The sequence below is a fragment of the Ochotona princeps genome, chromosome 13 (assembly GCF_030435755.1).
Source record: "Ochotona princeps isolate mOchPri1 chromosome 13, mOchPri1.hap1, whole genome shotgun sequence".
Classification (NCBI taxonomy): Eukaryota; Metazoa; Chordata; class Mammalia; order Lagomorpha; family Ochotonidae; genus Ochotona; species Ochotona princeps.
In genome coordinates, this window is record NC_080844.1 from 66,557,513 (window position 1) to 66,583,900 (window position 26,388).

Consider the following 26,388-nt stretch of genomic DNA (forward strand, 5'->3'; position numbering starts at 1 on the left):
TCAGGGCCTGCGAGGACTGCAAAGAGCTGCCTGTAAGGGATGGGATGCTATTTTCTGACTTGGAAAGGAACGGGGTGGAGGTTGGGGGGCTGGAGCCATAGCTCAGCAAGTTAGCCCTCTATCTTTAGGCACCAGCATCTCATATGGGCACTGGTTCACGTCCTGGCTGCTCCATTTCTGACCCAGTCCTCCGTTTGTGGCCTGGGAGGGTGGCAGAGGATGGCCCAAGTCTTGGGACCCTGCACACCCCTGTGGGAGACCCAGAAGAGACTTCTGGCTCTGGATCAGCTTAACTCTGGCCCTCTGGGGAGTGGATCAGTAGATGGAACATCTTTCTCTCCTTCTCTCTGTAAATCTACCCTTTTAATAGAAATAGACCAATCAAAAAACAACATCAACTGTGCAGGAGGGGAGTTGGAAATAAAACTTGAGAAGCAGAACTTATAGCTACATGGGTCTGACATTGAAGAAACCCTGGCTCCCAAGTTAAGCTGGGAGTAGGGTGCCCTGTGCCAAGTCTGTTGAGATGGAGATTCATTTTAAAACTTAAAAACTTTGCTGTCTGTCTGCGTGTACACTCTTTGTAGACACTCTTAATGAAAGAAGGCGAGACAGTAGTCATTCCCTAATGCAGTGTCCCTTTGTCCTTAAAGATGGATTTGAAGCCATCCTTCAAATAAATTTCACTCTCTGAAGGGGCGGGATACCAAAAATTCAATTCTTACCTGGACAGCCAATAGCCTTAGGGAGGGGATCACACACACACCCGTCATCGCACACACCATCGATCCCATGACTCCTAGGCCTTCCAAACCCTCTCTGAGCCTGGCCCAAGTTAGGGTTGCCAGGACAGAAGCCGGGCCTTTCACATACCGATGAAGGACGTGAATTAACAAAAATAAGAGCAGTTTGACAATAATAGTTTAGACTCCTGCAGACTGAGAAATGAGGAAATCAGGGCTTTATTTTATAAAAAAGGTCATGCCGTGGCCCCAAACCTACTTCCCACCCTGCAAGTTTTCAATGTTTAAACCTCTAGGAGACCCAGCAAGCCCCTTCATGATCTTTTGAAGACCACTAAGATGGGAAAGCCCACCCTTTCTCAAACAGACACATAACATTACTTACAGAATCCATTTTACATAGAAAGCAAAAATTACACTAAATATTCAGTAAACTAGCTTGATATATTTCCCTGCTTTGGTTTCATTGCTAGACTTCTTCACGATGCCTTCTGGTCCTCATTCTCTTGGCGTACGGGATGTCTTTATCCTGTTTGGGAAGAAAAATACAACTCTTTAGTAAAAGAACAATTTTGTTAACCAACCCTGGTCTCCAACTCCCACACCTTCACTCCTCACTAGATGTGAAACTGGTCTTCATTTGTAAGAAATTGGAGTTAGTGTCTTTTTTTTTTTAATTAAACTGCTTTTCATTCCGCTTTTAAGTTTAAATATTTCATTTTTGCATAAAAGTTTCTAATGTGCTTTTAAAACAAATGCATAATACACTAAGGCAAGACTGCCCTTTGCCTGTAATACCAACGTACCCTCTCTGCGTACCAGGTCAAGTACTGGCTCCCTGCCTGTGACCTGGAGAAGCAGCAGAGGATGGGACAAGGCCTTGGGCCCCTGCGCCCCGTGGGAGACCTGGAGAAAAGCTAAGCTTCTGGCTCCTGGCTTCAGACTGGCTCAGCTCTGGCCATTTGAGTGAACAAGTGGATAGAACTCTCTCCCTGCCTCTCTTAAAATCAGTTTTCCAAATATGAATAAATACTTAAGTTACTTAATGTTTTAGCACCTTAGGCCAAAGGTCCCCAGTGTCATCTAGAATCTCCTGCGAGGGCAAAGGCAGAACGCTCCTCTGCCAACAAGAGCTTGCCTGCTCAGAACGCGCACCCAACCCCAGGTCCTGGGGATCTGCCCTGCCACCAAACAGCATCAGACACAGCTAAGGGGGATGCTGGGCATCCTTTATAAGGTAATTGTTCACCATGAGGGAAAAGATGGAAAATCAGAAAGGCTTAACCTTTGCTTTTACGTAACTGACTAGTGTGCGAGGTTCCTCCCCTCACTTCCATGCATGCTGAAACACCAGAGGGCCCACTAACTGCTCCCACTCTATCCGGCTGCCGAGGAGCGAGAGAGCACGGTGTACTGACAACGGGAGACTAAACGCAGCAGCCACGCAAGGCAGACGCCCCCTGTGTCCCGCACGGGCCCACACAGCCTCCCTGCTGACCTGACGGCGGCCGGGAGCTCCCCACCCCGTCTCGGCCTCCTCAGCATGCTGACGGGAGCAGGAACATGACCGAGACTGACACACACACTTAGGTCAGTGCTTTGGTCATCATCTCAGCGTCCAACAAGCATTTCTAAAGCAGCTGGCTTGCATGTGTAGGTGGCCACAACACGGAGCTCTGCTCGGTGCTTAAGTACCAGATGTGAAATTCCCACCTCTCCGCAGGGCCTGGCCCTGTGTTCCTGTGTCCCCGCGGGGCCCGGCCGTGCGTTCCCGTGTCCCCACGGGCCCGGCCGTGCGTTCCCGTGTCCCCTCAGCCGGAGCCACGTGCACTGCAGCCACCCTTCTTTCTTTTTACCATCACAAGCCCTCGCAGCCACAGGTATCTCCCTGAAGAGCAGAGGAAGTTAAACACACACACATCTACATGCATTTTCCGGGTCCAAGAGCAGCAGGAGCTGCCGTCCGTGGGCGGATGCACCAAGATTAACACTGTTCCAGAACTTCCTGGGTGCTGGGGAGCGACAAGGCACAGGCCTGCGTACCCGCACACTTAGCTGGCTGGTGTGTGAACGTATCATCCAAATCACACAAATATTGTTTTTCATTTCTTAAATTACATTCTGATAAAGCATTATTTTGCAAACTAAGAATTCCGTGACTAAGCCCTGGGTTTTACATTACATTAAACTAGGAACGAGGTGAACACACTGGTTCACACGGGCTGAGTTCCCAGCGCCTGGTCCTTGAGGACTCTCACTGTCCCCTGTCTCCCGCCTGCAGCCCGGCCACTGCTGCAGCCACACGGCCCCGCAGGCTCCCTGCCCACGCCTGTGCCGCTGACAGTCTGCGTGTCCTGGCGGCATGTCAGGTTTCTTCAGCTCCTTCCGGCAGCCCCTGTAGATGTTTCCTAGGCCTGAATGAGTTAACTCCCCGGAGTTCAACAGCTAAGAATTTTGCCGCATTAGCTTCACTGCATGAGCTCAAACAAGGGTGGCTTCAGATTCAACCTTTGTGTGCTATGAATGATTTTGTATTTCTCACAAAAGACTACTATTCACCCTGTGGCCCTTTTAAGTTTCTTAATTCTGTCTTTCCCAAGAAATGTTGACACGGTCAACTTTGTGTTTAAGCAAATATGTTCAACTAAGGAGGCTGCAGGTAACCCACCCGCAATGACTGCGTGAGGCTCAGGCTGCGTCCTGAGTAGTCGGACGATGCTCACCAGAGGGCTGGCTTCTTGCCTGAATGAAATTGTCATAATGCAAATGAATTCCTTGAAGACGAATTTCTAAGATAACGTAAAAGAGAGCTATAGTGACAAATTAGATACCTGAAATAAAACTTTCTGCGTTAATTTCCGTGCGAGCTAGGGGCACGCAGATAGAACACCTTGTTGGTCAAGGCCTCGGCTTTGCAAACACACGCACACAGCCCGAGGACTCACCTTGTCCGGGTCCTGCGCCCGCCGCCCGCCTCCCCGGGTCACCCTCTGCTCCGATGCGCGCCCCACGGAGTGAGTGCCAGGGCGAATGCGGGGCCCCGCGGGTGCAGCTGCCGGCAGCCCGCTCTCGGTCTCCACGGACACTTCCACTCGTGGGCTGCTCTCCTTGGCTGCTCCTGTGTTCTCCTTCCCGAACCTCACGCGCGTTCCCCTGGATCTAAGTCTCTCGGCTCCCTCATCTGGCTTTTGTAGCTCCTGCTTGTCAGAGACCTCATTTTTCTTCATTTTAATGTTTTCTGCTGGTAGAAGGAACCTCAGTCTTTGCCCTTCTTTCACATTCGTCTTCTTCTGGCATCTGCGATGTGCGGGCATCCCCTAAGGACACGGAAAGACATCCACAAAATTTCAGTGACTAGAACGAATCTCAAAGCTCAACTGGGAGAAGAAAAGCACCGGGAGCCAGTGCTGTGGCACAGTGGATGAAGCCACCAGCTGTGCTGCTGCTGTCTCATGGGAGTTCCACTTAGTGCCCCAGCTGCTCCAGTTCCATCCAGCCATGGCCCGAGAAGAGCAGGGAGGTGGCCCAAGAACTTGGAACTCGGCCACACAGACCACAATGTGGAGGAAGCTCCTGGAGCCTGGCTCCATCCTGGCTGTAGCGGACACTTGGAGAGTGAACCAAAAGAACCAACATCTCTCTCTCTCCCTCTCTCTGTGTGACTTCAAATAGTAATTTTAAAACTAATAAAAAAAAAAAAAAACCCTTAAAGGAAAATCACTCAGAGTGTACATTCAGGAATTTGCTAAGACATGAGTCATCTAAGACATTCTAGTTAAAATGCATTTCCACTTATCCACAAAATCACAAATAAGAATCCAGGACACATTTCCATCGAAGCAGCTAAATCAGCATACTTCAAATCGGGTCATTACAGTTCACATGACAGAAGTGTTCCATCGCACAAACAATCCCAGGCCTAACACGCCCTGCAGACCCTGTGCCCTGGGCGGCATTCCAACACGTACACTGCTTGTGTCCACTTTCGGGTTTAGTGGTCGCAGCGTACAACAAGAAGTGAATTTCCTATCTTTTCTCTGATCAACAGAACTCAGCCAGTCCCTGACTCGGCCTGCTTTCTTTTCCAAGTCAGTCTAGCCCAAGAGACTGTCTACCACACCTTGCTGGTACCCACTGCCAAACGGAGACCCACTTGGGAAAAGATATCCATTTATAAAGTTAGATTTATAATTTGTGTAATTTATAGATTAGCTATACAATGTGGATAACATTCATCCAAGTTGGCATTTAATAATCGTGCAGCGGCTCCTTTTACCTTATCTGGAGTGATCGGAGCTTCTTCATCTTCCTGCTTTGTAGCCTTGTCTCGGGTGTTGAGACTTTCTGCGACCTTCTTTGCAGAAGCCCTCGGGCGCTTCGCCGTCTGCTCAGGCTGCGGTGACTGGTCCTTCTCCCTGGAGGCACTTCTCCGTCTCTTGTTGGCCGGCCTCTTTGCCACAAGCTCCTGTGGCGTGGCCACCGAGCTCGATTTCTTAGTTCTTGGAAGGCTTCCGTCTTCTCCACGCCCGCTCTGTGGAGCCAGGGAAGGGCTACTTGTGCTCTGTAATCCTGCAGGGTCTTCCACGGGTTTGAGTCTGGAAGCCCTCAGGACTCTTCTGAGCATTTCAGGAGACTTCCCTCTGCCAGGGCTTGGCTTTGGGATCTCCTTGAAGGCATGAACACCAACTGTCAGTTCCTCCATGTGACCTGGTGTTGGTGACAGTCCCTTGAGGCTCTCCTGCTGCTCCAGGGGTTGAGTCTTTGCCTTACGTGTTCTTGGCTGTCTTCTGCTGCCAATCACACCTGCTGCTGACTCCAGTCTCTGCTCTTCAGATTCCTCCAAGGCCCTGACACCTTCATCCGGTGTTCCAGGTACAGGCGTGGGCTCCCCTGATGGCTGTGGGACCTTCCTGCGTGTCCGTGTGGAGATCTCTGCTTTCACATCTGCTTTCTCGGGCTGTATCTTACGCTGCCTCCTCGTTCTGGACAGGGTGTTCCCCGGTTCCGGAGCACTGCAGGACAGTTGAGCATCTTTTCCGTCACTCACTAACTCCTGGGTATGGAGCTCTTTCAAGCTCTCCTGCTGCTCCAGGGGTTGAGTCTTTGCCTTACGTGTTCTTGGCTGTCTTCTGCTGCCAATTTCATTTTCTGCTAAGTCCAGTTTCTGTTCTTCAGATTCCTCCAAGGCCCTGACACCTTCATCTGGTGTTCCGGGTACAGGCATGGGCTCCCCTGATGGCTGTGGGACCTTCCTGCGTGTCCGTGTGGAGATCTCTGCTTTCACATCTGCTTTCTGGACAGCTGTCCTGAGCTGCCTCCGTGTTCTGGTCTGAGTGTCCACTGAATCTGCTCCTGGAGCACCGCAGGACAGCTCAGTGGTTTTCTCGTCAGTTGCTGAAGCCTGTGTGTGACCTGCTGTGTGGAGCTCTTTCAAGCCACCAGGTTCTGCAGCGGGCTGAGTCTTTGCCTTACGTGTTCTTGGCTGTCTTCTGCTGCCAATCACACCTGCTGCTGACTCCAATCTCTGCTCTTCAGATTCCTCCAAGGCCCTGACACCTTCATCCGGTGTTCCAGGTACAGGCGTGGGCTCCCCTGATGGCTGTGGGACCTTCCTGCTTATCCGTGTTGAGACCTCTGCTTTCACATCTGCTTTCTGGACAGCTGTCCTGAGCTGCCTCCTCGTTCTGGACGGGGTGTTCCCTGGTTCCGGAGCACTGCAGGACAGTTGAGCATCTTTTCCGTCACTCACTAACTCCTGGGTGTGGAGCTCTTTCAAGCTCTCCTGCTGCTCCAGGGGTTGAGTCTTTGCCTTACGTGTTCTTGGCTGTCTTCTGCTGCCAATCACACCTGCTGCTGACTCCAGTCTCTGCTCTTCAGATTCCTCCAAGGCCCTGACACCTTCATCCGGTGTTCCAGGTACAGGCGTGGGCTCCCCTGATGGCTGTGGGACCTTCCTGCGTGTCCATGTGGAGATCTCTGCTTTCACATCTGCTTTCTCGGGCTGTATCTTACGCTGCCTCCTCGTTCTGGACAGGGTGTTCCCCGGTTCCGGAGCACTGCAGGACAGTTGAGCATCTTTTCCGTCACTCACTAACTCCTGGGTGTGGAGCTCTTTCAAGCTCTCCTGCTGCTCCAGGGGTTGAGTCTTTGCCTTACGTGTTCTTGGCTGTCTTCTGCTGCCAATTTCATTTTCTGCTAAGTCCAGTTCCTGTTCTTCAGATTCCTCCAAGGCCCTGACACCTTCATCTGGTGTTCCGGGTACAGGCGTGGGCTCCCCTGATGGCTGTGGGAGCTTCCTGCGTGTCCGTGTGGAGATCTCTGCTTTCACATCTGCTTTCTGGACAGCTGTCCTGAGCTGCCTCCGTGTTCTGGTCTGAGTGTCCACTGAATCTGCTCCTGGAGCACCGCAGGACAGCTCAGTGGTTTCAGTGGCCTTTACATCACCAGTTGGTTTTTCTGTGTGAACTGGTGTTTGGAAGAGTTCTTTGACACCATCTAAGTCTTCCACGGGCTGGAACTTGTCCTTGGGTGTCTCTCGCTGCCTCTTGCCTCCAGCTGCACTTGTCGCCGAGTCAAGTTTCCGCTTTGCAGATCCCTTCAATTTTTCGACCTCTTTTTCACAACCTCCTGGGACTGCTGACACTTTGGGCGTGTGGGCAGCTTCTCTTGACAGTTGCGTACAATCTGTCTGTACTGAGTACTCCTCCAGCACATTCCCGTTGGCAAGGTCTGTCTTGAGATGCCTCCTGCTTGTTGGGGAACTCGCTGGCTCTCGCTGCTCGGATGCGCAGCTTCTTCCAGTGGTCTCCCCGTCTCTCATTGATTCCTCAGTAGGAGTGGGTGTTTGGAAGAGCTCTCTGAGGCCAGCCAAGTCTTCTTCAGGCTGGCCCTTCTCCTTGGGTGTTCTTGGCCATCTCCTGCTGGTAGCTACACTTCCTGCTAGATCCAGCCTCTGCTTAGAAGACCTCATTGAGGTTTTTACGTACGTATCACCTTCTGATGTTTTCAATGTGTCCGTTGGCATGAGTTGTTCTAAACCCACTTTCCTCCCAGGTGTCTTGGACCATGCTTTCACGCTGACCGGGGTGTTCTCCAATGCAGGAAACTTGCGGGACATCCTAGTGCTTTTCCCATCACTCACTGAATCAGTGTGATCCGGTGTTTGGAAGAGCTCCTTCAACCCTGTCAGGTCTTCCAGGTGTTGGGTCTTTTCTCTGGGGGCTTTTGACCGTCTCCTACTGCCAGTCACACGTGTTGATGGCTCTGCCTTCTGCTTTGCAGATTTCTTCAGAGCTTTGATGGTTTTGTCATCATCTTCTGCCTCTTCTGGCGTGAGAGCTGTTTCCCGGGCTGCGTGGCTGAGCATGAGTGCCGAGAGCTCCTCTGAACCTGCAGTGGTTGCAGGTGGCTTGGGGGTTGTTCTCACGCTCACCCACATGTTCTCCAGTTCTGCTTGTGGAGACTGGCGAGGTATTTGCATGTTTTTCCCACCACTCTTTGGTTCATCGGTGTGCCCTGGCGTTCGGAAGAGCTCTCTGAAGCCAGCCAGGTCTTCCATGGGCTGGAAGTTTTCCTCACGTGCACCTCGCTGGCTTTTGCTGTTAGTTACCCTGCTTGCTGGATCAACTTTCTGTTCAGCATGAATTTTAGAAATTTCAAAACTTCTATCATCACCGACTGGTGCTCTGGGTAAGGGTGTGGCTTCCCCTGACATTCGCGTGAGCTTTTTCTGTCCTGACATCGCCTTCTCGTTTCTCGGAGATGTCTTGCGTCGTTTCTTTGTGCTTGTTGGGGTGTTCGCTGGTCCCAATTGCTGAAATTTGCAGGTGATCTCAGTGGCCTCTCCACCACTCTTTGGCTCTTCAGTGTGACCCGGTGTTAGGAAGAGCTCTCTGACACCAGTCAGGTCTTCCAGAACTTGGTCCTTTGCCTTAGGTGTTTGTGGCCGCCTCCGACGTCCACTTAAATTTTCTATCAGGTCCAGTTTGTGCTTGGGAGTGTCCACAGGCTGTTTGATGCCCATCATGTTCCCTGCAGGTGTTTGTGGTGTGTGCCTGGCTTTGTCTGCGGATCGCGAGCTTCCGCTGCGAGTTAGGGGCTCTTCCGGCACATCCTCTTTCCCCAAGCTCATCTTGCGCCGAGCCTTCATACCCGCTGGGGTTTGCACAGGTCCAGGTTGTGCAGACACTAGGTCTGTGGCATGACCCGGTGTTTGGAAGAGCTCTTTGAAGCCACTCAGATCTTCCAGAGCTTGGCCCTTCTGCTTAGGTGTCTGTGGCCGCCTCCTACGTCCACTTATCTTTTCTGTTGAGTACGCTTTTTGCTTCGGAGTTTCAGTAAATGCTTTAACGCCCTTTTCAGCATGTACTGCTTCTTGAGGTAAGAACACAGCTTCCTCTGATGGTTCCGTCAGTTTCCTCAGTTCTAGGAGTTCTTCTTGTATATTCACTTTCCCAAGACTTGTCCTAAGTCGGCTTTTCAAACGTGTAGGGGTTTGCATGAGCTCTGGTTGTGGTAAATTCTCCAGAATTTCTGTGATTTTTTCAACAGTCAATGGGTTGCTGGCATGATCTGGAGTTTTGAAGAGCTCTTTGAGGCCAACGAGGTCTTCTAAGACTGGGGCCTTTTCTTTGGGCCCTCTCTTACTGCCAGTTACAGCTGTTGCTGTATCCATTTTCTGCTTTGCCAATTCCCTAAAAGTTTCAAAATCTTTGCCATCACCTCGTGGTGCTTTGGGTGTGTGCACAGCTTGCCCGGTTGTCTGCAGTGTTCCTCCCAGGGCGAACAGCTCTTTGTCGACACCTGCTTGCTTCAAGAATGTCTTAGGCTGTGTTCTGGGGCTTGCCAATTCGGGATGAGTAGTCCTACACGGCCCTACAGTCATTTTGCCAACAGTCAAAGACTCATTGGAGAATTCTGGAGTTTGGAACAGTTCTTTGAAGCCAGTAAGGTCTTCTAGGGGTTGGGACTTGTTCCTAGGAGTTCTGGGCAACCTCCTCATTGCCTTCACGAAGGCTGCTGGGTCGAGGCTGTGCCCTGGCACTCCCTTGACCAGCCCGGCGCTGGCGTCGTCCCGTAGCGCTTCCGCACGCTTCGGCCTTTTCTGTGCCGAGCGCTCGTTCTCAGTGCTTTCCTCGGGAGGTGTCTTGAGCGATCGCCTGCTTCCCGGGGTTCTGGCGAGTTCCACCTGTGCAGACTCGCAGGGCACCTCGGTGGCTTTGCTCTCCGCGCTCACTGGTTCCTCACAGGGCACACGGCTGCCCCCTCGATCCTCAGCGGATTCACACTTCTGCCCCCAACTTCTACTCAATCTCCTCAGAGGTGCTGTCCTTTCAGAACTTTCTCTGGACCTGAGACTTTCCTTACAAGTTTTAGAAGGTCCTTCTCCATCCTTCCTCTCGCCTACTGCTTTCTGTTCTTGTGGGGGCGTCTTCCTGGGAGTTCTTCCGACGATGCGCTCAGCGGGGTCGGCCTGCGTTTGCTCGTTCTCACTTTCTGAAGGTGTCACCTGAATACTTCCAAGCTCTGTAGACCTCCTTAACCTCTTTAAACTAGACACAGTCTCTGAATGTGGGGTCTGATTCCTGACAGTCATTTTAGAGCTACTCCCAGGTGTTTTCACATCTTCTTTCCCTCGTGTGCTCGTCCGCCTTAATGTCAGGCTTGGAGAATACTTATCCAGTGACTGTTTTGCTGCATTTGGGGTATGAGAGATCACATTTTCTCCTGCAAGAAATAAAAATATATAAAAAAAATATGCCGTTAATACTATTACCTTTGTTATACCAATTTAGGATTCAATTGCTACGAAACATAAAAATAATTCAGTTTCATATCTCCATGACTGAAAGCATCAGACTACATGTGTTGTTAGATAGCCGTTTTACCCAGAGAGTACCAAACTGCAGAACAGTGATGCGTGCTGCTACCTCGTAGCGGCATAACCGCCTTCCACTGCGATTCTAATCAGGGAAATCCTTCTTTAAGGTTTTCTGAAGGCTGGCATGCCATGGCCAACTGACCTCAACAGAGACGTTTGCGCTGCTCAAACAACTCGTTGTTGAACCACCAAGGGGCGCCTTCCGCAGGGGATCAAGGATTCCCTCTGAGGGGACAGTGCTTAGGACCCACCGAGAAGCTAAGACAGAATGCACATCTCCCCGCTCACCCTGCGGTCTGATTCCTTCTGGAAGGCTGGGGGACGGAGGGAGTGGGATACAGAAAGAGCTAGCTCTTTTGTCATTGGTAATAACTTTAAATTCGGGTGATGTAGAGAGTTATGGTGAGAGATAGTGCACTCTGCTTTATCCCCCTCCTTTCATAACAAGTTCGAAGCACGCACAGATCACGGAGTGTCTGACTCAGAGTCTCGTTGTAGCTGAGCAGGTGGGCGTGTGAAGTGCACAGCTGACAAGAGAATACTCAATCAGGATGCCCTGGAACCAAGTCACAGTATTTGTAAGAAAGAAATAATATCATCTCTAAGTTCCTAGCCAAAAACATTAGAGTTCTAGAGGAAAAAGTGAACCAACCCAAAGTCTCCAATGTGGGCATCACAGACTTTTCTCCCAAAACATTTACTTCCAACTTTTCTCCAAGCACACTCTCTGAATCTGGAAGCGTGACTGGACAGGCGCCCGTCGCCGGCTTTTCCTTCACGGGAGTCTTGAACATTTCAGTCAGCCCTATCAAGTGGACAATTGCAAACACACGTCTTTTACACAACTGTCACACAGGATGAACCAAGCAATTACAAGCAAACAATACAAACCTTCTAGAACTTTTCCTGATCCACAAAGACCTATAAAAAGGGTCATTTTATTTACAGTGAGAGAGAAGACACATCATGCTCTTTATTTTTCTTGGAAAGGAGAGGATGAAGCAAGCACACGCCTGTGCAGAACCGTTCCCGCCTAAGGCTCCGGGAGGCAGGCAGGCAGGCAGAGGTGGCTGGCCGAGGGCTCAGCCCACTGGGCACCCCGAAACCGACAGCTCCCATGTCATCTCCCAGCAGTTCTGGATTTCGGGACTTTATGTTCAAATTAACTGGCTCACGTTTTAGAAAAATGCTTCCCGCTTTTAGTACTGTCAACTAATGAACTATCTTAAAAAAAAAACTAGCATTATCATTCTCTTTAATAGCAGCAGTTAGTCCCATATAACCTTAGGGGAGAAAATGTAGTCCTTCCATGGAACACTTAACTCTGTGAAAAACATAAAACTCCTGTGTTTGTCTCATTTTTCTCACTCTGGCTTTGATGCATGAAGACCCTGCAAGTGAAAGCTGTCTGTAGAATGTGCCGGGAAGCCTTCGGAAAGCAGCCCATCCGCTGATCATCCCCCACTAGTCACTTCACCCCTCAAACCAAACACTACAAACGAGTCCTCAGTCGATATGGACATCTGGAAATACAAGTTATGCCAGGGAATGAGTTTTGTTTGACTGTAGGAAAAGTGTTTAAAGGAATGCTTGAGATTATACATATCTGCAAAATAAAACTATGTATGTCTAATGTATATTCTATATGTATTTACCCACTCGTACAACTGTTATATATTCTATACACATGCATATTATACTGTGAATCATACGTTACTATTCTACAAGCATACATACATTTCTAAGTTTATAAGCGTACACACACATTCATTGGATTTTTGTTTCTTGCTTTAACAGATAAGCGTGTCTCTTACTAGAGGTAACTGGCATACATTACCCCATGGAGTACAGTGCTCCTAACTGCCAAACTGCTGAGACAAAGATGTCCCCAGTGCAGTTCACAGCTCGCCTCCCTCCCGGAGCACATGTGGTGCAAACAGCAGGACTAACTCTGTACCATGAAATCTACACCATGGAATCTTCTTGCCATGGTTCTTATCAACTCAACTCTTCTCTGGAGAGTGAGCACACAATGATTATTCAATTATCACTGGCCTAAAGCTTCCCAGAGTTTTCTTTCAAGGAACAATTAAGCTGACTAGAAAGAAGAGTCAATCTGCTTCAAAACAATCAACCCATTCTTGGGAAAAACCATTGGCATAACTTCAAGGACAGGACAGTCAGAAATAAGAGCCAGTTTGCCTCTGTCACTATGAAAGGCTCCTTCAGGCAGCACACCCCGTCCCAACATTTCAGAACTGTCCTGCTCCAAGTCAGCTTCACCTTCCCTAAGTATTCTGATCCTAGCAAGTCGATCCCACCATTTATCTTACAACCCCATTTACAGCAAACAAAAACAGGTAGCAAGAATCAATATCAGACAGGAGGCCTAGAAGAACTACATTTTTACCTGAAAGATCCTCATTATAGTCCATTACTCTGCTGTTGAGAGCAAGGTTGTTGAGCATCCTGTAGGGCCGAGCAGGCGCACTTACTTTGGCCACATGAGCTCTCCCTATGACGACGGTGCAGGGGGAGTTGGCGTGGCCTGTACTAAACTGACCCGGCAGCTGGTCTGCAGGCTTCTGAGAACATACCAAAGCACACGGTTAGCCTGCACGCAGCCTTCACGCCGGCGTGGGTCAAACAGCGCACACGGGACACCTCACCTGGGGAGTGTCGGGTCTCCTCTGTCTCCTGTTCACCTGCCTTGGAGGACCAGGCCTTACAGCCTTAGTCTGTGCTTGCTTTGCGCCAAGCTTCACTACATCCGCCCACGATTTTGCCACTGTTAAAGAAAAGATGGTAAACCTACGGACACCGGCATGAATGAAAACATTCACCTTATCTAGATGTATCAGTGTTAATACTAACCAATTAAGTTGGCTTCTGAAGCGCCACTCCTTCTTCTGGAACAAATCATCTGTAAAATATCATGTTGACTCCGACTGACAGAAGTTCTCTTGGAAGGTAAGGTGCCACTCTTCCTCCCTGCTCTCTTAGGGAAGCCAGCCTGCTGGGGAGCTGTGCTGCCGCCGGAGGCCGAGGACCGCCTGCCCGACCTGCGCCTCTCTGCACTTGAACCCGGAGGGCTGGGGGCAGGAGGACTCCGCAGCAGGCTTTGTGTGGGCACTTCCACAGAGATGTCCGCAGAAGGCTCCTGTCCTGATGGCTGAGGGTTTTCCTGCCAAGACAGAAAATGCACAAGAAACCTTACCAAGACAGCAACATCTGTCCTAGTGAGAACTTCAGCTCCCAAAACCCTGAAACAGCTAACATCCGAACCACCCAGCATACACCAGCTCCCTGTGCCTCAAGGCCAAGGTTGAGGTGGTGCTATCCTCCTCATTTAAGAAACACAAAGGCTATTCAAGGAGCAAATGGAGGTATTTCAGGCAGAAAGAACGAAGGAACCTTCTGCAAACAGTAACAAGCAAGTGGAAACCTCAGGCCCAGCACACACCAGCCCCCCAGGATCTGCCCTGGAGGGAGGCCCAGCACACACCAGCCCCCGGGATCTGCCCTGGAGGGAGGCCCAGCACACACCAGCCCCCCCCCCATTCTGCCCTGGACCGAGGCCCAGCACACACCAGCTTCCGGGATCTGCCCTGGACCGAGGCCCAGCACACACCAGCCCCCTGGGATCTGCCCTGGAGGGAGGCCCAGCACATACCAGTCCCCCCCCACTCCCAGATCTGCCCTGGAGGGAGGCCCAGCACACACTAGCCCCCCCCCCCCCCATTCTGCCCTGGACCGAGGCCCAGCACACACCAGCTTCCGGGATCTGCCCTGGACCGAGGCCCAGCACACACCAGCCCCCTGGGATCTGCCCTGGAGGGAGGCCCAGCACATACCAGTCCCCCCCCACTCCCGGATCTGCCCTGGAGGGAGGCCCAGCACACACTAGCCCCCTGGGATTTGCCCTGGAGGGAGGCCCAGCACACACCAGCCCCCTGGGATCTGCCCTGGAGGGAGACTCCTTTTGGGAACCAGGATAAATAGGAAGGAGCTAGGCATGCATTTTCACTCTTTGCACTAAGGGAAGATAAAGACCACCCAGACTTATGAAGGTGGGCTCTGAGGTCCCATCTCCCTAGAGATGTAAAAACGAGTGGCCACATGGCAGTGAATTAAGACATCACTTGAAGGCACTGACGTCTGAGCTCAGAGTGCCTGGGACGGAGTCCTGCCTGGACTTAACGTGCCTGGCCAAAGTCCTTGGGTTCCTGTCGCCCACATGAGAGACCCTGGGTTCCTGGTTCCCGGCTTCCACCACCCCAGTCCTAGCTGTTGCAAGGATCTGGGGAGTGAACCAGTGATCAAACACCTCCTTTCCTTCTTCCTCTCCCTCCCCCATCACTCTACCTTTCAAACAGATTCAGATATAGTAATAATAATAATAATACAGAAGTTTAATGGAAAGATATTTCTTAGATGTTTAGAAATACATAAAGCAGCAAAGGACGGCCCAGCAAAGGAACGGCTGACTGGAAGATTTCACCAATCAGACCTTCTCCTAGAAGAAAACAAGACGACGCTTCTGGTATCAGGCTGAGATGCAGCCAGCACCTTTAGCTGGTGTTTTCACAGAAGCCCACAGTGATCATGTGGTTCCTGCAGGTGAGGGATCCAGGGGGCGTCTGCCCTAGAACGAGGAGGGCTGAGGAACCACCCCTGCACCCAGCCTTAGCCACCCGAGAGCAGCCGGCAATCCTGTGTTCATTTCCTACCAGCCAAATCAATGGGCTTGCACTTAGCTTTTTAAAGACACTCAGTTCCGCTTTTGCCAGGACTCCGGAGGCAGCGCCGAGCCGGCGTCAGGACAAGCCTACCTTGACGATCTTTTTCAGGACGGTGGGCGTTGCAAGAGACCGCCTCTTCGCCGGTGTTTCTCCCCGCTTGAGAGGTGTATTTGGAGGCAAGTTCTCATCAAATAATTCAGGCCTCAGACGACCGCCAAAGGACACGCGCCTTCTTTTCAAAGACATCCCCTCATTCTTATCTGAAGTGACACAAACGTGAGAGCGGGGATGTGACAAGAGCAACAGAAAGGCTACCCTGAGACTAAGGGCTCGTTCGGCGTGAGACACTGACAAGCCATGCACCCACTGGAAGGTGAACCCGCAGCACCACGCCATTCTCATCGTGCTGATGAGGGCGAGGCTGCTTCCAGACTTCTTGGAAGATCTCAGGAGACACCACTAAGGCATCAGGTTGTGGGCAGCAGCGGCTTCCCTCGAGCACGAGGGCCCAGGGCACGGGCACTGAGCAGTGGCCTTGGGTTTCCTAGAGCGATGTGGACATGGGCAGGCCCATGTCTAGCTAGAGCACTGAGCAGACAAGCTGCCCTTTCTCCAGGTGAAACTCACCATCATCTCACCCAAACCAGCCCCACCACATCGCTCCCTAACTGCCTCCTGGTCAGCCCGCTCTCCCATGGAAGGGGCCTATCCGCTTCAGGAGGCTCACGAAGCAGGATTGGGGGGGTTCAGGTCAGGCACCCCACCACGCTAGGCCACTTGCAGAAAGAGTCCTAGGATTAAGACAGCAGCAGCACAATGCCAGAGGCACCTCCGTTGAGGCAGCACTAAACCTTGCAGGAAGAGGCCCAGGAACTGCGATGCCGGCTCGACAGGTTCCACCACTGGCAAAATACCGAGAGCAAGAACTCCGGGCAGTCCTCCTGCTTTGGGCCTCAAAGGCTAACGTTTGTGAAGCATTTAGAACTCTGCCCAGGACTGTGGCCTGAGGGCCAGAACCAGCTGCCTGAGAGCGACCACTACGCCTGGCCACGGTTTCCAAGCCATCGCCTGACTCTCACATGACCCAGCTGACCGTAATTCTGAATTCAAGCCCACAGGAAAAGCGATTGCAATTAGCCTGCTTTCTGTGTTGCAATACACGGGAAAGGGGAATGAGTTATGTCTGGGTCACTGCCCGTGGTCAGCAGGGTCCTGCGCTGTGCCCCGCCACGGAGAGCCCCCCCCCCACACTCATATCAACATGTAAGGTAGGCGTGAATCTTTTAGGGAAAAGATTTAAACAAACTTACTAGTGGAATCACCAAAGTTGTTGATAGCAGCTGAACTAAGACCAGGTAACCCAGAGGAAGTCTGCGTAGGACCCGACTTTCCAGGCTTCTGGGGGGAGTCCTCTGGGATCTTCTCCGTGTGAGCAGGCCACTGAGCCAGAGGCCGGTTCTGGATTTCTGTTTCCATTGGCAGAATGTCCACGCGTGGAGGAACGCTGCTTCTGCTCCTGGGAGAGAGGCGTGCGGGCGAGCCGGCCGGGCGGGAGGCACCCTGCGCTGCTGCTGGTGCCCGGCTCCTGCTCGGAAGCCTCCCAGGACTGACTGACTGAGCCGCGGCCTTGCCGCCTCCGCCTGTAACTAACTGCGCAGCATCCAGGTCTTCGTGTTTTCGTTTATGTGAGTATCGCATTGGGGTCTTCACTCTGCTCACTCCGGAGAGAGGAGAACAGCTCTGGGCGGGCGTGAGGCCCACTGCGCCTGGCCTCGCCGGACTGCCCTCTGGCTCAGGCCGAGCAGGCTCCGACCGCCCAAGTGAGCGTCTGCCACACTTGGCCCGGGGCCTCCCTGAGCCTGGCTGCTGCTGCGCTCTCTGGGGAGTGTCGGGCCTTGCCGCTTCCGCCATCATGTCCACCTGTGATCCTGACGGCCTGCGAAGTTGCAGAGTGTTGCCTCTTTGTGACTTGACATCTAACTCCTTCTTCAGGGACTGGTAGAGCTCCTGAAAGGGGGACTCCGCGTTCCTGCCCTCGTGCAGACGTGGTGTGGAGGGGAGAGGCTCCAGCCCTCCATCGAAGCTCGCCACCACTCGCTCGGAACTTTGTTCAGACCCCTGGGAAGCGAGAGCTCCCGCGTGTCTGTGACCACCTCCAGGACGCTCCGACGGCTGCACACCAGGCACTTCCTGGGCACCGCTGTCTTCTGAGCCACGGCTGGCTCTGCTGACACGGTTGGCAGGTGTCATAGGCCTTCCTGAGACATTTCCCTCAGTGATTTCTGAATGGACTTTGGAATCTTGATTTTTCTCATCTTGGCAAGATTATAAAACGAGAAACAGAAGTTCAGCATTTTCTAAGTGATAAACATTGGTGGGATTTAACGTTCACTTCAAACTCCCTTATAAGCTACTTTTTCCACTTATTCTACAATTACTTAATGCCTAAAATTGATAGGTCTTATGATACAAGCATTACAATCCAAATGTCATTAGATTTTAACAACTGGTAGCAGCTATCATTAGCTATCAACCAATCAGGATTAAGCTGACAAATGAAAAGTCAACTTATACATGAACTGTTCCTAGGCACAGCATCCTATCCATTACTAGAGAAAAAGTCAACTCGGGTACCCAGGAACGTCTGCCATGCTAAATGATCCAGCTACTCAACACCTGCAGGTGGCGCTGTCCCTGATGGGCAGGCTACACAGAAGCCCAGAACGACAAGAAAGCATTACAAACCGGGATCAGAAGAAACGCCCGACCTTGAGACTCGACGGGAGGACTCCTGCAAATGGGGAAGACAAGAAGGTTGACTGAAATCCCTTCCTCGGTATTCATGCTCTCCACGCTGGAAGCAGTGCTTTTCACCGAGCTGTTTGAGCAATGAGCCCAAGCCATTAGGGAGCCTGCTGTCATACTGCAATACTTCTCTAGCTGAATTTCAAAAGTGATAAGAAAGCAAACAGGTTGTAAGCTTAGAATTATTTAAACCGAACCTTACCAAGGTTTTTTCACTTCTGGACAATATAAGCAAACAGAATCAAAGCTAAAGTTAAACATCACCTACACAGTTTTCTGTTAGCCCACCACAGGCACAAAACCATGAGTCTATCATTGTCTTTACCAGAAATGGCAAATTGAGGCACGCACCTCCCCTGGCTGCCAGGGACTTGGGGTGTGTGGCAAGCTGGCAGGTCTAGGCACAAGTGAAAAGCGCACGTGCAGCCCAAGCCCCAACACCAGGGCCTGCGCCTCTGGGCTCCCGCCAAGGAGCACTGCTTGTCTTTCTTGCACAGTAAAAGTGGAGTGTAGGTGGAAGAACAGCTCCAGCACAACACAGATCTAAAACACAAAATGCCCGTGTTCCAACTGAGGAAACACAGCCACCTGATGAGAAGAACTTCCTGCCAGTTCAGTTAATAGAGCCTGAGCTCCTGATATCAAATCCATTGCTTCCAAAACTACATGTGAGCAGTGGCTTCTTGTTTCTAGTCTGAAGAGGGCCAGTAATCTCATGAGAAAAGTTAATTACCCTAGAAAGTTTTAAAATGCACAATAAATAATCTCATATTGTTTGTATCACTATATTCAACAGTCATAAAATTTCTAACCACTTAATAATTTTTAAGATTTATTTTTTTTGGAAAGGCAGATTTACAAAGAGAAAGATCTTCCATCTGCTAGTTCACTCCCCAAATGGCTGCAATGGCTGGAACTGAGCCAATCAGGAGCCTGGATCCCAGTGTCTCTTCTGGGTCTCCCACGTGGGTGCAGGAGCCCAAGACCTTGGGCCGTCCTCCAATCCTCTCCCAGGCCTCAGGCAGGGAGCTGGATGTGAAGTGGAGCAGCTGGGACACATGGGATCCTGGTACATGCAGGGTGAGGACTTTAGCCAGGAGGCTACCACACAGGGCCCAGTTTTAATAAATTTTTTAAAAAAGATTTATATTGACTTCCATGGAAATTTCAGAGACAGAAGATTTTCCATCTACTGGTTCACTTCCCAAATGATCTCAACAGCCAGGGCTGCAGCAAATAGGCTAGGAGCTAGCAACTCCATCTGGTCCCCAGGTGGGCAGCAGGAACTGGAGCATAGGGTCATGTTCTGCTGCTCTCCCAGGTGCATTACAAAGAGCTGGCAATCTTAGGGCATTCAGTGTGGCGAGCAAGAGCTTAACCCACCATGCCACAATGCTCGCCCCAACACATAGTTTAATCAGACAAGTTAGAGAATGAAAACTTCACAGGCTGTTGGGTGGCACACATCTAACCAGAGGCAAGAAATCATTCACCAATCAACAAGCCTACAAATGACTTCATAATCATCACAAAATAATTAGCTTCTCTTCTGGCAGCAGGGAAGATGGCAGACATTCAGCCTGGGCGTGCCTTCCAGAAGCAGCCGGCCATCTTCCAGGACAAGACGCGGGTACTCCTAGCAGCGACTGGCCAGGAGAAACTCCCACGCTACTACAAGAACATTGAGCTGGGCTTCCAGGTGCCCAAGGAGGCTATCAAGGGCACCTACATTGACGAGAAATGCCCCTTCACAGGGGAACATGTCCGTCTGGGGCGGGCCCCCGCTGAGTGTGGTGACTGGAGGAAGATGCAGACGGCCACCGTCATCCGTGGGGGGATGACCTGCACCCCATCCGCCAACACCACCACTTTGAGAAGCTCCACAAGAACATGTCAGTGCACCTGCCTCAGGGTCAGGGTCACGGGGGGTGATGCGGGCCCCAGAGCGGGCACTGCACTTCACCGTGCTAAGGTCACCTGGGCCCCGGCACCAGAAGTCCTGAGCCGCCCCTGCCTGCTCCCCAACATGAAATGGTTATTTACCCACCCACCCCCATAATTATTATTACTAGCTAATTAGAACTGCCCTCACCTGTTCATGGGTTTTTCTTGGACATTTAGGTGACTTGCTTCCGTTCTGAGGACTTTCACGTTCATACCTGCAGTGCATAAAATGATACAATTCGAGTTTGATTTGTATACCACAAAACTAATGTTCAAGACATTGCCTACGTCTGTGTGCAGCCCAGAACTCGCGCCCTGAAGCCTCCTCTCAATCTCCTGAGCTCCCCGAGGCTGCCGTTACACCAGCCTGCGACCCAGGGATCTCCCATCGCCAACGCGGCTCAGTGGACTCCACCACGCCAGGCTCTGTCTCTCGGGTTCTGGAAGCCACACGGGGGCTGAGGTCACGCAGCAAGCATGATGCCAGCGAGAACCCCAGTGAGTAAACGGAGCGATGCTGGCACTGCCCCGCGAGGGTTAAAGGCACAAGCATCACTCCAGTCTCCCGTTGACTCAACCTGTGCGCAACCAAGTGTAGTGCAAGGCTGCGTTGGCAAGACACACTGCTGTCCTGGCAGATCTCAGGGTCGAGTCGTTGAGTGATCCTTTATCCTGCATAAGGACAATTTTGGTGTTTCAGTGACATGTGAATCCAGATACCACCGAGAGCTCGGGCCATTCTCAGGGCAGCAGAGTTCTCCACGGGGTCTGTCCTGCTCAGATCCATTTCTGAGTCTCTGTTGGGTGTCTTTAAGGACTGCAATCAATGTCAACTTGAATACCATCTCAATCAGGGGAATCCGATCTGGTATCTTACACATCAGACACTCCCTACCTCCAGGTTCACAGCCTAAAAATGAACCCTAAAAATTAGGACAAGGTCACAAGAAACATAACAAAAGAAATCACCAAAGAATTTAAGCCGAGCATTAGGGAATTCTACTTAACCTAAATGAGGGGAAGCTGGAGTTCAGCAGAGTGGATTTCAGAAATCACCCATTTGTTGTCTACAAAAGGCCTAACTTAGACTCAAGCACAGTTTCAGCGTGTAAAAAAACAGGCAGAGAAAGCCATTTCCTGAAAGCAGTTCACCTGAGAGCAGCAGCAGCCAGACACTGGCTACAACAGCCCACAGCCCACACGGAGCGCTGCAAGGGGCGACTCTTCCAGAACTTCCACTCCAGTTAAAAACAACACCACTTGACAGTAAGTTTCAAGAGATAATCTAAGCCATGAGGCTGATGAAGTTAAAATGAAGGTTGTGGAAATGCTTGTTATGCAAGTGTAAATTAAAAGAACTAACCTGGCTTAATCTACCAACCACGGGAAACATCCAACAAAGCGTATTACTGCAAGCACAGGACATTGCACTCTACTTAGCAGCAAGGCACAATGCCCATTTTCTACAGCTCAGTATAGCTTCAAAATGTATAAAGCAAAAAGTGACAGCAATTACAAAGAAAAACAAGCAAATCCTCAACAGATGACTTAAACACTTAAACATATTTGTTAGAGTAACCAACAAAAACAGGGAAAATTCTTGGAGAATGTACATTACAATCTAAAAGCCGTACGTAGAAAGACCACTGTTGGCAATACCTGCACAATACACACAGCCAAGGTGGGTTCAAGTCCAGCCGGGGTCCCTCCATCCTGTGTGCTGGTTCAAGGCCAGCCCAGCCAGGGTCCCTGTGCCCCGTGTGCTAGTTCAAGGCCAGCCCAGCTGGGGTCCCTCCGTCCTGTGTGCTGGTTCAAGGCCAGCCCAGCCGGGGTCCCTCCATCCTGTGTGCTGGTTCAAGGCCAGCCCAGCCGGGGTCCCTGTGCCCCGTGTGCTGGTTCAAGGCCAGCCCAGACGGAGTCCCTCCGTCCTGTGTGCTGGTTCAAGGCCAGGCCAGCCAGGGTCCCTCCGTCCCGTGTGCTGGTTCAAGGCCAGCTCCACTCCTGACTCTATTTCCTGCTAATGAACACACACTCTCCAGACCCAGATCTCTGCTACCACATGGAAAACTTGAAATGAATTCCTGACCACCTGCCCAACCTGGCTCAGCTGTGGGCATCTGGGGGAGTGCATCAGAGGATGGCAACCTGCTTCTCAAATTACACTCACTCACACACACACACACACATAGGAAAATTTTCAAAACAGGTAAGCACAGCTAATCGTAAAGCAAGCCTGGACATGGCTGAAGAACTGGAAATTATGCAAGTGTCCGTCCACATTTAATAAACTGCCAATGATTATGCACACCCTTTATTTTTTCACTTAAACACACACACACAAGCAAGACAGACTCCAAAGCGATGACGTTCACACGCACAGTGACAGGACTCGGGTACAAGCAGACGACTGTGCCAGTGCTACACAATCTCTTAAAGACAGGAGGCTGCGGAACACAGGAACCCACACAGGTGGCATAACTCCAGATCTCTACGCAATCACAAAAGCCGCAACGGTGAGCCGCTTGGTAAGAGAAAGCTGTGATTAAAGACAGCATGCAAAACCTCCGCATACGAATTTTCTTACTGGGATGCTCAGGTAGTTTGCTAGGCCTACCATCACGAACCACAGTGTATCTCACGGCTGAGCTGGCTGCACCTGACCCAGCCCTGCTGTCTGGGGGCTGCTCTCCTCTGCCCTCCCGCTCGTGTCTGCATGCCAACCGTACGGGAACGACACCGGGCACCGGAGCAGGACGACCTGAAGTTTCACAGGTTTGCTTCTGGCAAGTCTGTCCTCCAAACATGGTCATGCTCTGAGCAACTGGGGGAACTGCAGGAGCGTCACACACTCTGCGACAGGCCGTCACACCACAAGCTGACCTGTGATGGTTTCATTTCTGGACCTGCATTTTTATTTGAAGAAGAAATTCCAGTTTCACAACACACACAAAAACACACTCAGCATCTTGAGGCCCAGAGTATCTTCCGCATAGTTCTGTGCACCCTAACTCAGGGACTCCATCACACGCGAATCCCATTTGTCATTCCTCCTAGATACAAATGCTTTAAGAGTAAAAACTAATGTTGCTAAAATCTTGAAGCACTTTGACATGCATCAAGTATGTTTGTTACCAGGCCACTAGTTAGCACTAGTCAGAAGGCGCCGTCTGCTGTGGAGCCGGTCCGTGCTTACCCACCTGAAAGATCGGTCCACAATGGTTATCAGGTCTCCGTGCCTGAGCTGCACGGGCCCAGCGATAGCCGACCCGTTGACTCTGGTTGGATTTGCAGAGCTGAAGTTATGCAACACTGCCTACAAGCAGAAAGCGGGAATGTGTGTGTGAGTGTGAACAGATAAACAGTGAACCCCAAGGGCTAAAAATCGACTTCCAAGAAGCCAGCTTACCTCCTGCTCACTGATTTCGATTTTGCAATGTTGCTTTGACACGACCGGAAGCTGGATACGAATGTCACATTCGATACCCCTTCAGATGAAAGAATGAAGATTTTTTTTGGGGGGGGGATGGTTATAACTTTAAAAAATTACCTCAATTTTTCAAGACAAAATAGAATTTGACTAGTAAGCTGGGTTGTAAAAATAATGACAAAGAAATAACAACAAAATGTTTAATTCAACTGCTTTGTAAACAGCTTTTATGAGTGATATAAGCAGCCATTCAGCCCTTTAAAACTCATCAGCCAAAGCAATCCGAGACACTGGAGGACGAGCGGAATTATCTGTTGTATCAGCCGATACACTCCTCAGAGGCAGGGCTGTACGTCAGTTCTGGAAAATGACTGTTTGTAGTAAGATGTACTTTACAGCAGTTCCTGTATTTAAAGTGCTGGCACCCCTCTGCACCCCCTTCGTCCACACCCAAGCACCTGGCACCAGCACCCACTTCATGGGTGTCCAGCACAGAACAGGCGCTTACTGTCTGGAGTGAGTGCCAGGATGCTGCTGCCAAACTACACTTAACCAACTGGTGGACTCAAAAGCTTCCCAACATTAAAATACAGGTCTGCGAGGGAAGAAAAACAACACGACAGCACCTGCCTTCCACAGCCCAGTCAACAGGAAGCAGCAGGTGGCACCCTTCCTCCCCGGGGACACACAGCCCCCAGAGGGAATAGGGTGTCAGGTGCACCCCACCACGAACCTTTAGGCTCCAAGACCGCCTCCCTACTCATGACCAGAGCTGAAGAACCGGGCTCCAGATGGTGAAATCTTGCATTGTACTGAGTATGACTGTAATAACCAGGATGGCATGCCACTGACATGGAAAATGGGGCTTGTTCACTCTCAGCAGAGGATTTGACATGTAGGTATCAGAATGTCACAGCGAGACACATCAGAAGCCAGGTCTGAGGGGCGAGAGGGTCACTACAGGCGTGTTTTCCACCCACACCACGCCAGGTCACCCTCAGGGCTGGAGGGAGAGGGGGTCCTGTCGGGTGCAGCGCCCCTGGCCCCGGCTGTGGTAACCACTGCTACCCACGGACTGCAAAGCCAAGGTCCTGTCCCATGATTTGCACCGGACACAGCCGTCACCTCCTCAGCGTCAGGCAGCAGGCCATGAGGCCGCCATTACTGACCGCACAGCCCCTCTTCTTGGGGGCTCAGTCTGGGGGGAAGGTCAACCCCAAAACTCATCATCCACACTGTGTGAGCAGAGACAAACTTTCCTCAAAGGCCCGGATGAGAAATCGCTGGAGAGCAAGTTCCAACCACAAACTGAACCCCAGCTTGCTAGTCCGGAGGCAGGAGATGGCGCAGGAGAGGTTGGGGCTCGGGAGACCCCGTCGCGGACAGCCATGCCATCACAGGCCCGCGTCCACCGCACCGAGTGTCCCCGGGCCCTTCACCCCCAGCAGAGTCAAAGTTCTCACAACACAGACGTAGCAGGTCCCCCTCTCCGGTCCACTTCCCACCGCGAGCCAACAGCCCAGGGCACCGCGGGACACCTGGCCAGCTGGGATTAGAGCTCCCGGCCGGCCATCTGACATGGTTCCCCATCACAAGGCGTTCATCAAATTAGCTTTTAAAACCCTGGCTGCTTTGCAGAAACAAACCGGGCCATTTCCCACTCGGATCAGTGCACCAGCGGCTGGCGGTTCCCCCCAGCTACCGCGTCGGCACGCGCGGGGCTCACCTTCCGAACCAGCAGGAGCGGAGGCTCAGCGGGAAGTGGGCCCCGTCCGCCCCGCTCCTCTTGATGGTCACCAGCCGTGCGCTGGGCCCCATGTCCAGCGCGAGCCACGGGGCGCTCACCGGAACTCCTCCGCCTGCAAGGGACGGGGGGTCACTCTCTCGGCCGCGGCGCCCAGAGGGGTCCGTGGGCACCACACCGGCCACTTCCCGGGCCCAGCTACAGCCCAGGCCGCCCAGCCAGAGCCCACAACGAGGCCATCCTCGTCTCCCGGGACCCAGCGCGCGCCGGCCGCCGCTCACCTCAGGCCAGCCGCCCGCGCCGCCTCGTCGTCCGCCGCGGCCCCAGCAGCAGGGAAGCCCGCGCGTCCCCGGAGCCTCCCGCGCCCGCCCCGCGCCCGCCCGTGACGCCGGGGGCCCGGCCCGCCGCGCTCGCGTCCCGAGTCGCCGGCTCCGCCCGAGGCCGCGCGCCGCTTCTGCCGGATTCAAACCCAAACGGCGGTTCAAATTCTGGCGCTAAGCGCTGCGATTGGACAGGAGGCCTTGGCCGTGTGACCAATGGCGAGGGCGGCCCGGGGCGCGGGGCGGGCCCTGCGGGTGGCGGCGAACCGGCTGCCCGCGCGCACTGCCCCGCGCTCCGTGCCCGCTGTGTGGGCCCCGGCTGCCCGCGCGCCCCGCGCCCGCTGCAGTGTCTGCCCCCGCTGGCCTGAGGGCCCCGGTCGCCCGCGCGCATTGCCCAGCTGCCCGCGCGCATTGCCCCTCCGCCCGCTGCCTTGCCCAGCTGCCCGCGCGCACTGCCCCGCGCCCGCTGCCTTGCCCAGCTGCCCGCGCGCACTGCCCCGCGCCCGCTGCAGTGTCGGCCCCCGCTGCCCTGAGGGCCCAGCTGTCCCCGCCGCCCGCTGCAGTGAGGACCCCGGCTGCCCGCGCGCCCAGCCCCGCGCTCGTTGCAGTGAGGGGCCCGGCTGCCCTCGCGCCCTGCCCGGCCGCCCGCTCGCCCTGCCCCGCGTCCGCTGCCCGAGTGAGCGCACTGAGGAACCCCGCAGGCTTCCGGGAATGAGGAGGCGGCCAGGGTCAGCCCGGGGAACCAGGACAAGGCGCCCCTTTCCCTGTGCCGGTCTGGGAAGA

At 52.5% G+C, this 26,388-nt stretch overlaps 1 protein-coding gene and 1 pseudogene across 1 annotated transcript; one reads left to right on the forward strand and one right to left on the reverse strand.

The window, feature by feature from the left end:
- Window positions 1–1,212: 1,212 nt before the first annotated feature.
- MKI67 (marker of proliferation Ki-67) lies at window positions 1,213–25,705 on the reverse strand. Its single transcript, XM_058671101.1, has 15 exons — window positions 25,567–25,705; window positions 25,268–25,400; window positions 23,521–23,599; window positions 23,312–23,427; window positions 20,263–20,329; window positions 18,111–18,153; window positions 16,676–17,680; window positions 15,456–15,625; window positions 13,498–13,807; window positions 13,293–13,411; window positions 13,034–13,208; window positions 11,348–11,428; window positions 5,020–10,238; window positions 3,689–4,060; window positions 1,213–1,272 (listed from the first exon to the last, which is right to left on the reverse strand). Exons 2-15 carry the CDS (start codon window positions 25,357–25,359, stop codon window positions 1,213–1,215), a joined length of 7,908 nt encoding a protein of 2,635 aa, XP_058527084.1. The 5' UTR covers window positions 25,360–25,400; window positions 25,567–25,705.
- On the forward strand, window positions 19,735–20,102 carry LOC131481722 (small ribosomal subunit protein uS17-like; annotated as a pseudogene).
- Window positions 25,706–26,388: the final 683 nt, after the last annotated feature.